Source organism: Malus domestica, chromosome 05 (genome assembly GCF_042453785.1).
Source record: "Malus domestica chromosome 05, GDT2T_hap1".
NCBI classification, from domain to species: domain Eukaryota; kingdom Viridiplantae; phylum Streptophyta; class Magnoliopsida; order Rosales; family Rosaceae; genus Malus; species Malus domestica.
Genome location: NC_091665.1, coordinates 20,215,842 through 20,229,766, shown reverse-complemented (window position 1 = coordinate 20,229,766; position 13,925 = coordinate 20,215,842). Strand labels below are relative to the sequence as shown.

General features: G+C 34.7%; 1 protein-coding gene and 1 long non-coding RNA gene across 2 annotated transcripts; one reads left to right on the top strand and one right to left on the bottom strand.

The window, feature by feature from the left end:
- Positions 1 to 3,049: 3,049 nt before the first annotated feature.
- On the bottom strand, positions 3,050 to 5,230 carry LOC139195917 (uncharacterized). Its single transcript, XR_011580994.1, has 2 exons — positions 4,031 to 5,230; positions 3,050 to 3,897 (listed from the first exon to the last, which is right to left on the bottom strand). It is a non-coding gene; the product is annotated as an uncharacterized lncRNA (long non-coding RNA).
- A 6,247-nt stretch (positions 5,231 to 11,477) lies between these two features.
- On the top strand, positions 11,478 to 12,665 carry LOC103436400 (LOB domain-containing protein 37-like). The gene is made up of 2 exons (XM_008374828.4): positions 11,478 to 11,805; positions 12,038 to 12,665. Exons 1-2 carry the CDS (start codon positions 11,622 to 11,624, stop codon positions 12,499 to 12,501), a joined length of 648 nt encoding a protein of 215 aa, XP_008373050.3. The 5' UTR covers positions 11,478 to 11,621; the 3' UTR covers positions 12,502 to 12,665.
- The last annotated feature ends 1,260 nt before the right edge of the window (positions 12,666 to 13,925 follow it).

Here is a 13,925-nt window from a genome sequence, read left to right as displayed (position 1 = left end):
TTAGCATAAAGATGATATAAAGATGATATTAAAAACCTTTTACAGTTTGGACAGTAACTTCCATATAGTGGCTTTTCACACATGCAACAAAACAAACAGATGCCACTCATACAACACCATTGATATCTTTGGTTAGTCTGAAAAGGATCAAATTCATAATCACACCATTTTTGTAAAAACGCAATGGTTACTGTCTGGCAAAAGACCCATAATTCATCATGACCTTCGAATGTTTTGGAAAGATGGCATCTCTTGCCTTCATGCATCTGTTCTCATATAATCATATACTTTTCATATTTTCTAATTATTGAATAAGTGTTTCTATCTTTAGATTGTTGGAGCAATATTAGAAAATATGAAAATAATAAAAGAATTTCAATGAAAGTATTCATAAAGAAAATCACAACATCAATTATGTATGAGATTAATATAAACAATTAGAGATAAAGTTAGAAAAACTGACAAACTTGGAGATTGAGGCTTGCATAAATGCAATGGCCTAAAGATAGAATTTCGTCTCTACTCTTGTGCTTGTAGTTCGATAGGCATCCATCTCTCAGGATTCAACAATCTATAATCCGAAGTCAAAACACTTCAATCTTCGGACTCTAGTGAACTTTATATATTCTGTACTCTCAAGACACGACTCGGAATTTAACACACGAATCATTTGAGAAACAAAGTGGGGAAACCCTATTTCTCAAGAGTAAAAATTAACTCTAATTTTCTATATGTAATACCAATGATTTCATGGGTTTATATAGAATCCAACTTCTACTTATTAAAGAGATGTAACTTTTCATCTATAAGTATACATCACTTATCAAGGGAATACACCTAAACAACATAACATTTCTAAGAAATTGGTTAACACTATTTTTCATTCAATTATTAAAATTATATATTACACTATTTCATATTATAATATATAATTTCTAACAGCTCACATTCAAGGCCAGCAGTGGCACCAACATTTGTGACTGGTGATAACCCCAGTTAAAATATATTTTGTAAGCAGAAGCTAGATGCGTATTCATGTGTTGTGATTGGGTTATTATTTTGCTTCTTCCTTTTGCCTTTGGGACAACCCAATTGTACCAATCAATTTGGCTTTTCTTGAAATAAAATAATCACTATGATTTCATGGGAATTCAAACAAATCTTTTGAAATCCATGAATAGACTCTTTGAAATTCTCTAAGCCCATGTAATCTCACAATTCATGTGAATTCTATGAAACTTAACTCAAAATCCTTGGAAATTGATTTTTTTTCCCTTTCAGATTCTCTCAAATTCCATGAAATTAAATTCTCTAAAACTCTCTCAAAATTCAAATTGAATACTCCCACATTAGAAAGTTGAGGAATTTAGGGAATTTGAGAGATTTTGTATTGTATTTTTAGCATTCACAAATCTCTCATTTTCACTGAGATTTCGAGGGAATTGAATCAAAATTTTACTTGAATTCTCTACAAATCAATTAAACTCCATCAAAATCCATGGATTTATAGATCCATTAAAATTCCTCAAAATTTCAATTGAATACATTCTATTCTTTTTCAGTATAAAACAAAATTAACGTACTAGACAGTTAATTTGTATATAATTTGTTAATAATTTAGTAACTTAGAGTATACTACGTTTTATATACATATTTTTGAAAGAAAAAAAACTTATTTTCCATGAATGATTCACTAAAATACATTCATTTTTAAGATTAACTCTACTATACACTTAAATATACATGTGTATGTACTCGTCTTCACACTTAATAGTTAATACACACAATTTCCATACTTTTTCTAACAAGATATAAAATTTACGTATTCTACAAATTTTTAATATATTATTAAACAAATGAAAATGGTAAACACTTTAAATAAATAAATTTTAAAATTTAAAATAATGGTTGATTTTTCATATTATTTTTGGAAAATGTTTTCTATGCTATATGTAGTATTAAATGCTACAAGTATTAGATTATTGATTTTATTGGAGTCCTGTGAATCCAGGGCATCTAATGCCCATAGCTTTTAATGCTACATGACACCAAATAATACATTTATGTATTTTTCACGTACTATATGCCTCTTGTGTTTATTATTTTTTATTTTTTGAACAAACGTTATTATCTATACTGAAGGGAGGGAGTGGACTTAGCCTCATAATGAGTTAATAATAAGGTGTTTCATATGCATCTTGTGTTTTACTGGTAATATCGCTACTCAAAACTAGACTAAAGAGAGGGGAAGGTACATAAAACGCAATGGATGGAATAAGAAGGACCTATTTAATCATTATTCCAGGTAAAACCTAGCAAATCATGCAAAGTTGCAAGTATTTTATTTTAGAATAATACTAGGGGCTAGTTTGATATTGTCGTACTTAAAAAATTAAAAAAAAAAACTGTTTCTGTTGTATTGTGCAAATAAACTGCTGTAAAATAAAGTTGTTGAGTGTTTCGTAATACTTTTTTTGGAAAAGTGCTTTTAGGAAAAAAAAGAAAAAAAAAAGGTGTTTGAGTATTTGGTAAACTTTTATATAAATTGTTGTGAATATGTCAAATGACTTAAAAAGATATGGTATTTAATATGATATAATAATTGTCAAGAGAATAATGTAGAGACAAAGATTATAATTTTGCAAAACATGTGAGTTATGTTTGCCATTTGAAAATTTCATTATGTGGGCACACATTATTATGCTTTGAAAAAAAAAACAAACATTTTTTTAGAAGCATAATAGACCCTACTTCTATTTCTCTACGCTTTTTTAACTGTCATTGGCAGCAGTTTAAAAAAAACTTTTTTTAAAGAGAAATTGACAGAAATAACTCATTTTCTTAATTTTGGAACTAAAATAGGACAAATCGGTCATTCACATGCCATGTACACCATCCACAAACTCAAAATTACTTAAATAACCACAAATAAATTCTAAAAACTCTCAGCTCATTGCATATGCGTGTCATGCAGTAACTTTTTAGCATTCATATATGTGAGCATGTCATATGCGTGTCATGTACATACAGTAACTTTTTAGCATTCATCTATTTTTTTTTTTGGTCGATGGGAATTTTTATAACAAAGTCCAGAAGGACAAATTACAAAGACTCTGCAGGTGAAAGTGAGAAATAAAAATAGCCCCCAAAAAAAGGGGTCGGTACAGACAGGACACCACATATGCACACAATGCATCAGTAAAGGTTCCTATCTATACCTAAGGCAAAAATTACATAGGAGCCCAAAAGCTAAGGCCCAAAAGTGACCACACAAAAACGCCTAATAACCCTAAACATAGCTTCCCTAGCCACGTACACGGCCAAAACAGTGAAGACAGCCAGCAGACCAAAAAACCAAGAAGAACCACCGCATGGAGCACATCTCAAACCCATCATAGTTACAGTGTCGAGGAAAAGGTGCCAAACCTGCAGATCCAATGAAACCACATCAATACCAATCGCCACGTTTCTAGTCCTTAGCCAATACCAAGTACACAATGGGCAACTAAATACCTAGAACCAAGCAGTCACAAAAAAGGTCATGTGGTGTAAACACCATTCTGAAGAGATACCAGACCTTTGTAGGGGTGACAACATAAAGTTGTCTTTGACCGGAGAGAAGTACGAAAGAAGCAGCAAGTAAGTGTTGAGGTGAGATCCACCAAATTTGGAATTTGATTCGAAGTTCTGGAAGATCTTGAGCGCAGAGCCCTAAATCATAGCCCAAAGGCTCCAAATCAGATTACCATGATCCATGGGCAAACATCCCGGAGATAGTACTCCATCCACACCACCCATAGATGGTGGGTTGCTCCACCGTTCCTTGATAGGAAACGAGGCTACCGCAGGTGCGGAGAAAGACAAAAGACCTAAAGATCATGCTTCATCCACTCCTTCCTGTTGGATATATGTCAACAATCTATGATAATTTTATATATGCTAATAAATAATAAATACGAATAAATATTGAACAGAGTATGAACAACAAAATAATTTAAAACACAAAGATTGAAGATCGAGGCTTGCGTACCGCAATGTCCTTGAAACAGAAATTCGTCTCTACTCAGTGCTTGTAGTTCTACGGACGTCTGCTTCACCAGGATTCAACGATCAAGTTAGAATTCCAGTACCGGAAAACTTAACTTCTGGCGAACTTCTGTGTGGTTCTTTCAGAAAGGATGTTTGAGATTGTAGAAGAAGAATATTGATTTTCTGTATACTAAATGCCATGCAGATGGATGTATACATAATAGAAGGATGCTTGTTCGCAACAGGTATGAGAATGGGATGTGTCTGTTGGGAGACATCTTCTCCAAAGGGGTGTTTTGCTCTATGTTCTTTCTGAACTCTTTAGACTTCATCTAAAATGATGAGTCTGTTGGTAAAAAATATATAATTAATTAAATTCGAAATTAATTAAAAATAATTAATTAAATCAGAAAATAATTAATTAAATAATTTAATTATTAAAGCCCGAGCCCAAGAGCCCCAAGGCCCAAGACCCATCTTTTGATAATTAATTATATATATATATATTAATTATAATTAATTACCAATTAATTAGTGCACCCCAAGGCCCAACCCCAAGAGTGAGCCCAATTTTATTCTTTAGGCCTATTACTCCAATCACTTTCTATAAAGGACAAAGCCTTATAAAGTGATAAAATCTTTTGGGAATGGCCAATGTGGGACAAAGAAATTTCTACTCAAACTATTCAAATTTCCAACACTTCCAGAGAACAATTGTAGATCCCCAAATTCCAAAAGGAAAAGGGAAGCCATTGTAGGTGTTGGGCAAGAAGAGAAGGTTAAAGAGACGGAGGAGGAGGAGGAAAACATGTTTGAAAAGGTTGCTGCCACCGACCCCAAGCAGAAGCTAGAGGCCGGCGGCAGGAATAAGACGACGACATTCCCTAAATCATTCACTAAACACACAGAAGAAGACGACGAGCCCTATAAATGAGTCATTTTCTGTAAGAAATTGTCTTTTCCAATGACATTCCCTCTTCCCAAACTGTTGACGACGAGCCCGAATCCGACGAAATCAACGGAGAAGAAGACAAAGGGATATAATGGGATTTCGAATTTGGGGTTTCGGATTTGGATGGGATTTCACAAAATACAATGAGATTTTGCAAAATACAACTAGATGGACCCATATGGGTTTTGAATGAGATTTCAAATTTGGGGAAGAAGATGATGATTTGAGAAGAAATCTCCAACTTGAGCAATAGCCTCATTCGCCATTTCCCCACGATTTGGTGGTTAGGGTTCTTTGAGATAGGAATTGGGCGAGAGAGATTTTCGGAGAAAGATGAAAATGCTGATTGGGTTGGAAGAAATAATCTATTTATATACGAGGGCAATTATGTCATTTTAAGGATAGGAAAAATCCAATTTCTGTTCTATTGTTGTGCATGTCGTATGCATGTTCTGTGCATATTCGAAAAATCCTATTTTGGTTCCAAGATTAAGAAAATAGGTTATTTATGTCAATTTTTCCTTTCTAAAAGTATTACAATCCCAAATCAACCCTAATTCTGACACACGAATTTCAAGGATATATAATTTTCATTATTATTTGTTAAAAAATTAATAGCTAGAATGATAGGGAACCATTGACGGCAAAAGTCAATCACTCCTGCATAAAAGAAACCGCTCAAAACCTGAAGTCACTCTTACAAGCCACCCACAATCTTGGAAATAATCGTCATCATCACATTCACATTAGCTTTCTCCGGAACCCATTTTCCACATCTGGATTTCGTTTCTTTGAGGTGACAAATTTTCAGTTAAAAACAAGAAGAAAAATCACAGATAAGGTTAAAGGTCACATACTGTGTGCCGCGGCTAGCAGTTATCCATGATATATTACTAAATTACGCAGATATTTGCTTAAAATAAGTTGCTGTTAACTTCCTTTAGTTGTATTCAAATCGATAGGGTTTGTATGTTTGTGCGCTTTGTTTCTGACAAAGACAACTCAATGCACACACACAGGCTTGGTATACGGCTCACAGGGGGAATAAAAGACAGGCCATGCATGAAACCAAGTTTATCTTTACCTGTGGAGCGTACATTACGAAGGATTTGCCGTCACAAGAGTACAATCCCAAGTAATCACAATGTGTTTTATTTGCTAAACCTGAATTCTTTTTATTTGAAGGAAAACCGACCCTTAAAAGATTAAACTATTTAATTAAACCCGAAGAGTAATGCTAGGTAGACTAAATTTTGAAAATAAATGATGTGTCACCAATAAGAAATAAACACATTAATTAACACTTAAGTAATAATCCAATCATCGATTTTCATGTCATTTAGTTTACAAAAACATTTAGTGCATTACCCTTAACCCGAATGGTCGGCATAGGTGAGTAAGAACAAGTCGTAATTTCCGATGTCCTAGGTTTAAACCTTCACAGAATCGGGTGTAAACGCATGAGTTTACTTAACATTTGTCGTTTGCAAATGATTGATTACACATATCTAGATTTTATCTTAAAGCCTTGTAGTTGCTTATAGATCTGGATCATCAGGGTTATTCTTTCTGTCATCGAAAAAAAAAAAGGTTTTAGTCAGATAATATTATATTTAGCGATTACATTACGTTTCTCACTCATCCGAAATCCAATAAAGTGAGATTTATTCATCCAAGTGGGTTTTAACTTTACGTTTATAAAGATATAATCGCCAAATGTGGTAAACATTACTCTTTATTGACGCACCTTTCCCTATCATGATAAAGAGAGCTTCACCATTTGATTGTGAAACTAATTGATGAAAGATTCTAAAATTTAAAAAGTGCAGCTCTAAGAATCTCAATATATAGAGAGCTTCACAAAAAAAAGGTTTTGAGATTATGCGGGCAAAACTAAAAGTAAAATGTAAATTATGGGAGACTTCTTAAAGTTCAAATAGTTAAAGAACATTCATATATTAGCTGAAATTCATGTCTTGAATTCTCCCGAAAAGTATGTGTGTCCTTCTAGCTCACAGAAGGGACGTTTTGGAATAGCTTCAATCGCAAATGGAAACATCCTATACCACATCCTTGTCTTTCAATTAATCTTATGAATCCACTTTTTGGCATCGTATGTACGGCCAAGTGATGTTCCATCATTCTTGTAACTTTTGTCCATTAATTTTCTTCAATTAATTCGATTTGACGACTGGAAATCAAAAGAGGTGTGTGAGAAGTAAAAACGAGAGTGTAGATAGCACCACCCACAATATGTACCACCATAGTCCATAATGACCGGAGCGGCCTTACATTCGGAAGCATGTGAAATCCAAATCAAAGTGAGCTGTGAAAATTTAATTGTATTGGAATCCCATTCTCCACAAACTTCATTTTGTTGGAACATCACTTAATTAACAATAAATTAAACATATTTTATGTGAGATTAGATAATGAATTGTGGTCCTAATAAGATAAATATATGCCACCTACCCGAGTCGCGACTATAACTTCAATGCCTTTACTTTGTCTATATCGTCATCGTTATCATTAGTCCCATGCGTGCCACTTTCTTCCCAACTTCTGCGCCTTGTAAATATAGCCACTCACTAACTCTTTAAGTGAAATTAACTTGTCTAAATCATTCGTCTAATAAAATACATATATGATTATGTATAATAATGTTCTTTTACTTATCATATTGTATAACATCTTATTTTTTCGAATTATTTTTGTTTGGGTTAAAACTTGAACTTTGGACTTGAAAGGGAGTTAGCCCAAAAGGAGGTCCAGAAGAAAGGAAGCCCGAGGCTCAGCCAAATCCCAGAAGGCGGAAGAGGCCTTTTTCCCGACTAAGTGCATATCACTCAAGCCACCTGCTCACCTATCTAGGGGTCAAGTGGTGTAGACTAGCCAGCTAATCAGCCCAAAAGTACTTTACAATGGCAGGACAAGTAAAAAGCTAATGAGTCACTACCCTTCAGAGGCATTCGGGCAAGATCAATACTGCAAGCAGCCAAGCTAAATCGTCTATAAAAGGAGAAAGAAAAATCAGAGATGAGGACACTCAATCAAACAAACAAATACACAAACTCTGCTCAAACCAGATTTGCATACGAAGCTGTAGTCAGCACCAAGCCTTCATCCTTTTCGGGATTAATCTTCACCAGAAAAGCCTTTGTAAAAGCTCTACTACCCTGTTTAAATCTTGATGTAGTATCAATTCTCTCCTATAAACTCATCTCCCAATCTCCCCTTCTAGCCTTCAAACCCTTTGTAAATCACAAAGAGAGGAAGTTGCAAGACGATCAGCCTTGCCCGACAAGGTGAAACCTTGCCCAACCTCCTTTGTTTTAGTCGTTTCATTTATAAATCTAGTAATATGATGTATATTTCCATTTCCATCCAAGTTATTTCTAGCCAATTTATGATTAAAAGATTTCTAAGTTCTAACCATTCGGGCAGACAAGATTGATCAATTAAAAGTCCTTGGTCTCAAGGCATAAAAAAGAACTTTATGTGAACTTAACCCATCCACGATAGTCCTTGATAACAAGAAGTCTGAAGTTACTTGGGGCGCAAGCAATTAGCCTATTTTCTTAGTTTTACTTCTGTTATATCATGATTACCACAGAACGCTTGCGTATATAATTAATTCTGATGGGAAGCCTCAAGGCCTACACCTAAGGCCCGACAAAGGCACCTCTCTGAATTCGTTCTGCTCTGCGGGCTCGGGCGATTAAAGTATAACGGTTGTAATACTTCCGCAACAATGAAACAACCAATATATGTTCGAGTACTTGGTTAAATCTGGTTAGAAGCCTCAAGGCCTACACCTAAGGCTCCACAAAGGCACCTGTCAGAATTAACTTGGTCTCTCGGGCATATATAATCAAACAACTGAACATCGGTTTTACATCTGTCATGCTAAAGATGGCAGTGGCACGCCTGAATACTTAAACTTAATTTTGATTGCGAGCCTCAAGGCCTACACCTAAGGCCCTACAAAGGTACCTTTCAGAATTAACTCTGTCCTTCTCTTACAGCCCACCAATAAGTAGAAGCCTAACAGACGATATCAACCGGTGCCAACCTCTCGGGGAGCTGTGTGCTCGTTGGCCAGGAAACATCCCCACTGGATATTCCTCCAGACGAACAATTTTAATATGGAAAATTAATCACATAGAGTCTAATTTTATTGCTTGTTTACCTAAAGTTACTCTTGAAAATTATTTGGATTTCTAACTTACGGAATCAAAATACTGATTCCACAATACAATTCATAATCTAATGCACATTCATTTTCTCCTTATTCTTGACTTCCTCATTTCATAACTTCCGACCTATTCCAAATAAGTAATGATGTCATCAACAGGAAGAAGAAAAATTAATCTAATTAATTAATTATGTGATTCTTTGAAGAATTTTCTTAAATTTAGTCAAAATAATACAATGTGAACCTTCTATTTATAGTAATTAAGTATAAAATGTGATACCCTTTTGTCCTGTAAAGGGATTATTTTTCTTTGAAAAAAGAAAGGAAGAGAGAAAGTCATGGATTCTTCTACCATTAGTTGCAAAAGCAATAATGGATAGTTGCTAGAATGCACATTTACACCCAACTTAATTGGCTGTCAAATTCAATACAAGTAGACTCCTCACTCCCTTGTATGTTCTAAATAATGCTTAACTAGAGATGGTAATCATCCCAGTAGCACTAACTTTTGGCTGGAGGGTTCACATATATTGTAACCATGGTATAAAATATCGATGATATCGGAAATATCGGTAGTCCAAAAATATGGAAATTTCGATGGAAATATCGGGATATTATCAATATCGATAAAAATTGAATAAAAACCACGGAAATTGTAAGAAAAACTTGGAAATTTTTATTGAAACTTTGGAGAATGTTTATTTAGTCAATTATCTATTAGTTTATCAAAAAAAATTAGAAGGAAATGCATTACATGATGAATTTAACTTATTTAAGTTGATTATACAGCGAGCTGGCAAACACTATGAGTGTAGAAAATATGTAGTAATTAATGAAAAAAGGATTAAACACACCATAATCATTTATATATAATGATTTACTACAATATTTTACACTTTATACATTGCATGATAAGATACATGAGTGATTTAGTACCACATAAAGTTCTTATGAGGTTCAAAATTTTCACTATCTTCATCATCTCTATGTGTAGAGTAAGTTTATTGTGAAGAGTATTCATCAAATGATAAATCCCCAAAATAGTTTTGCATGTAATTGTTAACATGCCACTCATATAAATATAAATATTTTAGCATATTATCACTAAAACATAAGTGATATATGGTGGTTACGGTGTTGGAGGAGTAAAATGGGAGGGGTTCAAATCCCCTTTGTGTTTTTTTTCCTCCCTTTTTCCCCGTTTTTTTCTTCTTTTTTTTTTTTCCTTCCTTTACATCGATATTTTCGATATTTTAGCGATATTACACCGATATTTTGACAAAATATTGTTGAAGTGTGAGCGAAATTATCAACATCGATATTTTCCGATATTATCGTTGATATTGTCGATATTTTTTACGATATGTATATGGATATGTTCCGAAATATAACCTTTTCAGTTGATGAACTCCTTGGTTTGTTGGAATTTTGTTGAGGCAATTTGCTCCAAGCCTCCAACCAAAAGAAAAAGAAAAAAACACTAAACATATGGGTAATGCTAAGAAGACTAAATTTGAAGACAAAATTAGCAAACTAAATGATGTGTCACCAATAAAAATGAACATGTTTATCAATACTTAAGTAATAAACCAACCATCAACTTCCATGTCTTTTAATTTCTAAAATTTAGTCTCCCTAGCATTACTCTAAACATATTTTAGTCTTGCATGCAAGAGTCGCATGAGTAGTACGAGAGATTTTTCAATGTGACCGGTAAAAGGGGTGGTACACCACATGTCACTATAGAAATGGTGGAATATGTGTGCTAAAAACTTAAAAACTTAAAAAATAAAAATTTTCACCACACCTATTAAAACACATGATGTACCACTTGTCCTCTCGTCACAATTAAAAATTTCTTGAATAGTACAAGCTACAGTACAACCAGAAACAACCAGTAATAGAAAGAAACAGAAAAAGAATCTGGTCACAGATGTTAGATAATATCCATGCAGAGGTACATCCAACGGTGGAAGAATGAAATTATGTGAACTAAACCGTTGTGCGGAGACCCGCAACCGTCCCTCACCAAGTTCCTTGGAAGTTTGGAACCAACCCAAAAACCCTCGATTATACAGTCGAGTCAACCATGTACACAACTTTACCTCCTATAACTTAACCTTAGTTAATCAAATCAAATGCTGGTTGATATCACGAATTACTCCTCGGGCACGATAATGAATAACTACCCTCCCCATATTTCTTTTTAAATTTTAAAAGCTAATTTAATATATACGCCAGGTCTTACAATAAGATAACACTTCCCACTCTCATTCTCTATATATATACAAGTCATGATGCAAATTACAACGCCCTCCCACATTTCCAATATTACTTAAACGCAGGCTAGTCCCTGAGGGTTAGATCATCTAGTCCTGTTGTTGTCGTCGACGTCGTCGTCCAACATCAGAGTTCGATCTGTTAAAATATATTAATGCGTGAAAAATGAGTTGCAATGGATGCCGAGTTCTAAGAAAGGGTTGCAGTGATAACTGCATCCTTAGGCAATGCCTACAATGGATGGAAGATCCCCAAGCTCAAGCCCACGCCACCGTTTTTGTGGCCAAGTTCTTTGGACGCGCCGGCCTCTTCTCCTTCATCAACGCCGTCTCTGAGTCCCAACGACCCGGTATAGATAACATTTTTGGCTATCAAATCAAAATCAAAGTATGTGCATACGGTATTGGTTGAGACGTCCACACTGTAATATGTTGTTTTTGCATGATGATCAATCAACGATGCAAAAATAGTAAATATGGAGTGTGGACGTCTGATTGCGGCCTATATATATATATATATATATAAACAAATTCTAAAGATATCTAAGATCGCTGATGAGGATTACGTTTTGTTGCTTTTAGCTTTGTTTCAGTCGTTATTATTTGAGGCGGTGGGGCGGACTATGAATCCGGTAAATGGGGCGACGGGCCTTCTTTTGAGTGGGAAGTGGGAGGTGTGCCAGGCGGCGATGGAGACTGTGTTACGTGGCGGCTCGTTGGAGCCACTTCCCGAGTATAGTCGTGACATCCATTATGTTCGTGAACATCAGGTTCGAGAAGTACAAAGGCAGTCTACCAAGAAGAAGAGGCCTAATTTTGATGTCAATGGTAATGATGATTACGTGGAGAATTTCCGATCGCCCGATCTCAATCTTAGCTTGACATCTGCAACTGGGTTGACGTCGAGGACGAAACGTAGGGATTGTAGAGCGGCAACGCCGTCAGTTGAAGACTCGGAAACGACGACGTTGAGGAGTTCTTCACCGGAGAATAATTGTACTGCTGGTAATTTAGAGAGAACAAAGCTTCTGAGGTTATTCATTTGAAACTTTTTTCTCTTTTTTGTAGTTGCCGAGTAAATAATGCGGGGAAGAAAATATTTCCACAAATTATTAAAAAATATTGGGTTGTATAAGCATGAAAGCACTCTTGTATTGCTTTGATTTTTGACCCTTTAAAGATTTAATCAGAAAAAAATTCTTTTATTTTACCATGCATGTTTTGTTTTGACTTGGAAATTAAATGGAAAATAAATCTTGTATATTAATTGTCAATATTCACTCCTTTTTTAGGCAATCAATGTGCAAATTGCATATTCAGAGGCCATGATTTCAAGATGAAATACATGCACGGACATCTGTGATTGTTTAATGTGTAAGGGTTGTCTTAGTTTTAGTGATGGAAAATTGAAAGTAATCGGGTAGGCATTGGCCTTTGAGTAGTAATGGTTGGCCTTTGAGTAGCTTCAAGAGGCACATTTACACTTTTACAGAATACACACACACGTATATATCATAATATATGAACAAACAGTATAATCTAATCTAGTGATTCCAAACAATTAGGCATGCGCCTGCGGACGTAGTGTTACAAGTTCATTAAAATGTAACGATGTTTTAAATTTGACCAGCAATTGATACTATTAAGTCTTGCAACATAAGGGCATTCTTATTGACGTGTATAACGTGAAGCTTAATAACGCTGAGTGTTTATACATGCAAGCCTTCATTAGGATATAAAACCGTTTGTGCAACGCATGTACTTTCGTCGCACAACGTTAAAAAACGTTACCTGAAAATTAGCTCAACAAAACCTTCATCACACACCAACTGTCACACAAGGGCAGTGAAATCAAGGTTTGCGTGACGAAGAGACAATTTGCATCGCGCAAAAGGTCTTTACGCGACGACAGCACCTATGTTGCACAAAAGGTCTTTGTATGACGACAGCACCTACGTCGCGCAAAAATTGTTTGCACTACGAAGAAGTAACCTACGTCGCGCAAAAGGTCTTTGCAGGACGACAGTACCTGCGTCGCATAAAAAGTCTTTGCGCAATGCTTGTTACTTTTTTGTCGTGCAAACCCTTTTTTTTTTTTTTGACAAAATATTTTTTATTTAAGTTTTTGTAAATATTGTAATTAAATTATAAACAATAATTAATAAACCAATGGAAATATGCTTTTTGGTAAAATTTTCACTGAGCATTGGTTAAATAATATTTTGTATTATCATTAATAAAAACAAACGTATATAAGATTAATGTGGTAAAGCCAATGCATTCATTACAAACCTAAGATATGTGTTTGAACATAACACAAGTCCTCAAACTCCGAAAATACAAACTTGAATTCTTTCGAAGACGTGCAAATAAAAGCATCTTCCCTTTTGTACATATAATGTATGTAGCTCCTTCATCACTCCATATAACTCCTTCATGTATCTCTCTACTTCATGCAGCTCGCTACAAT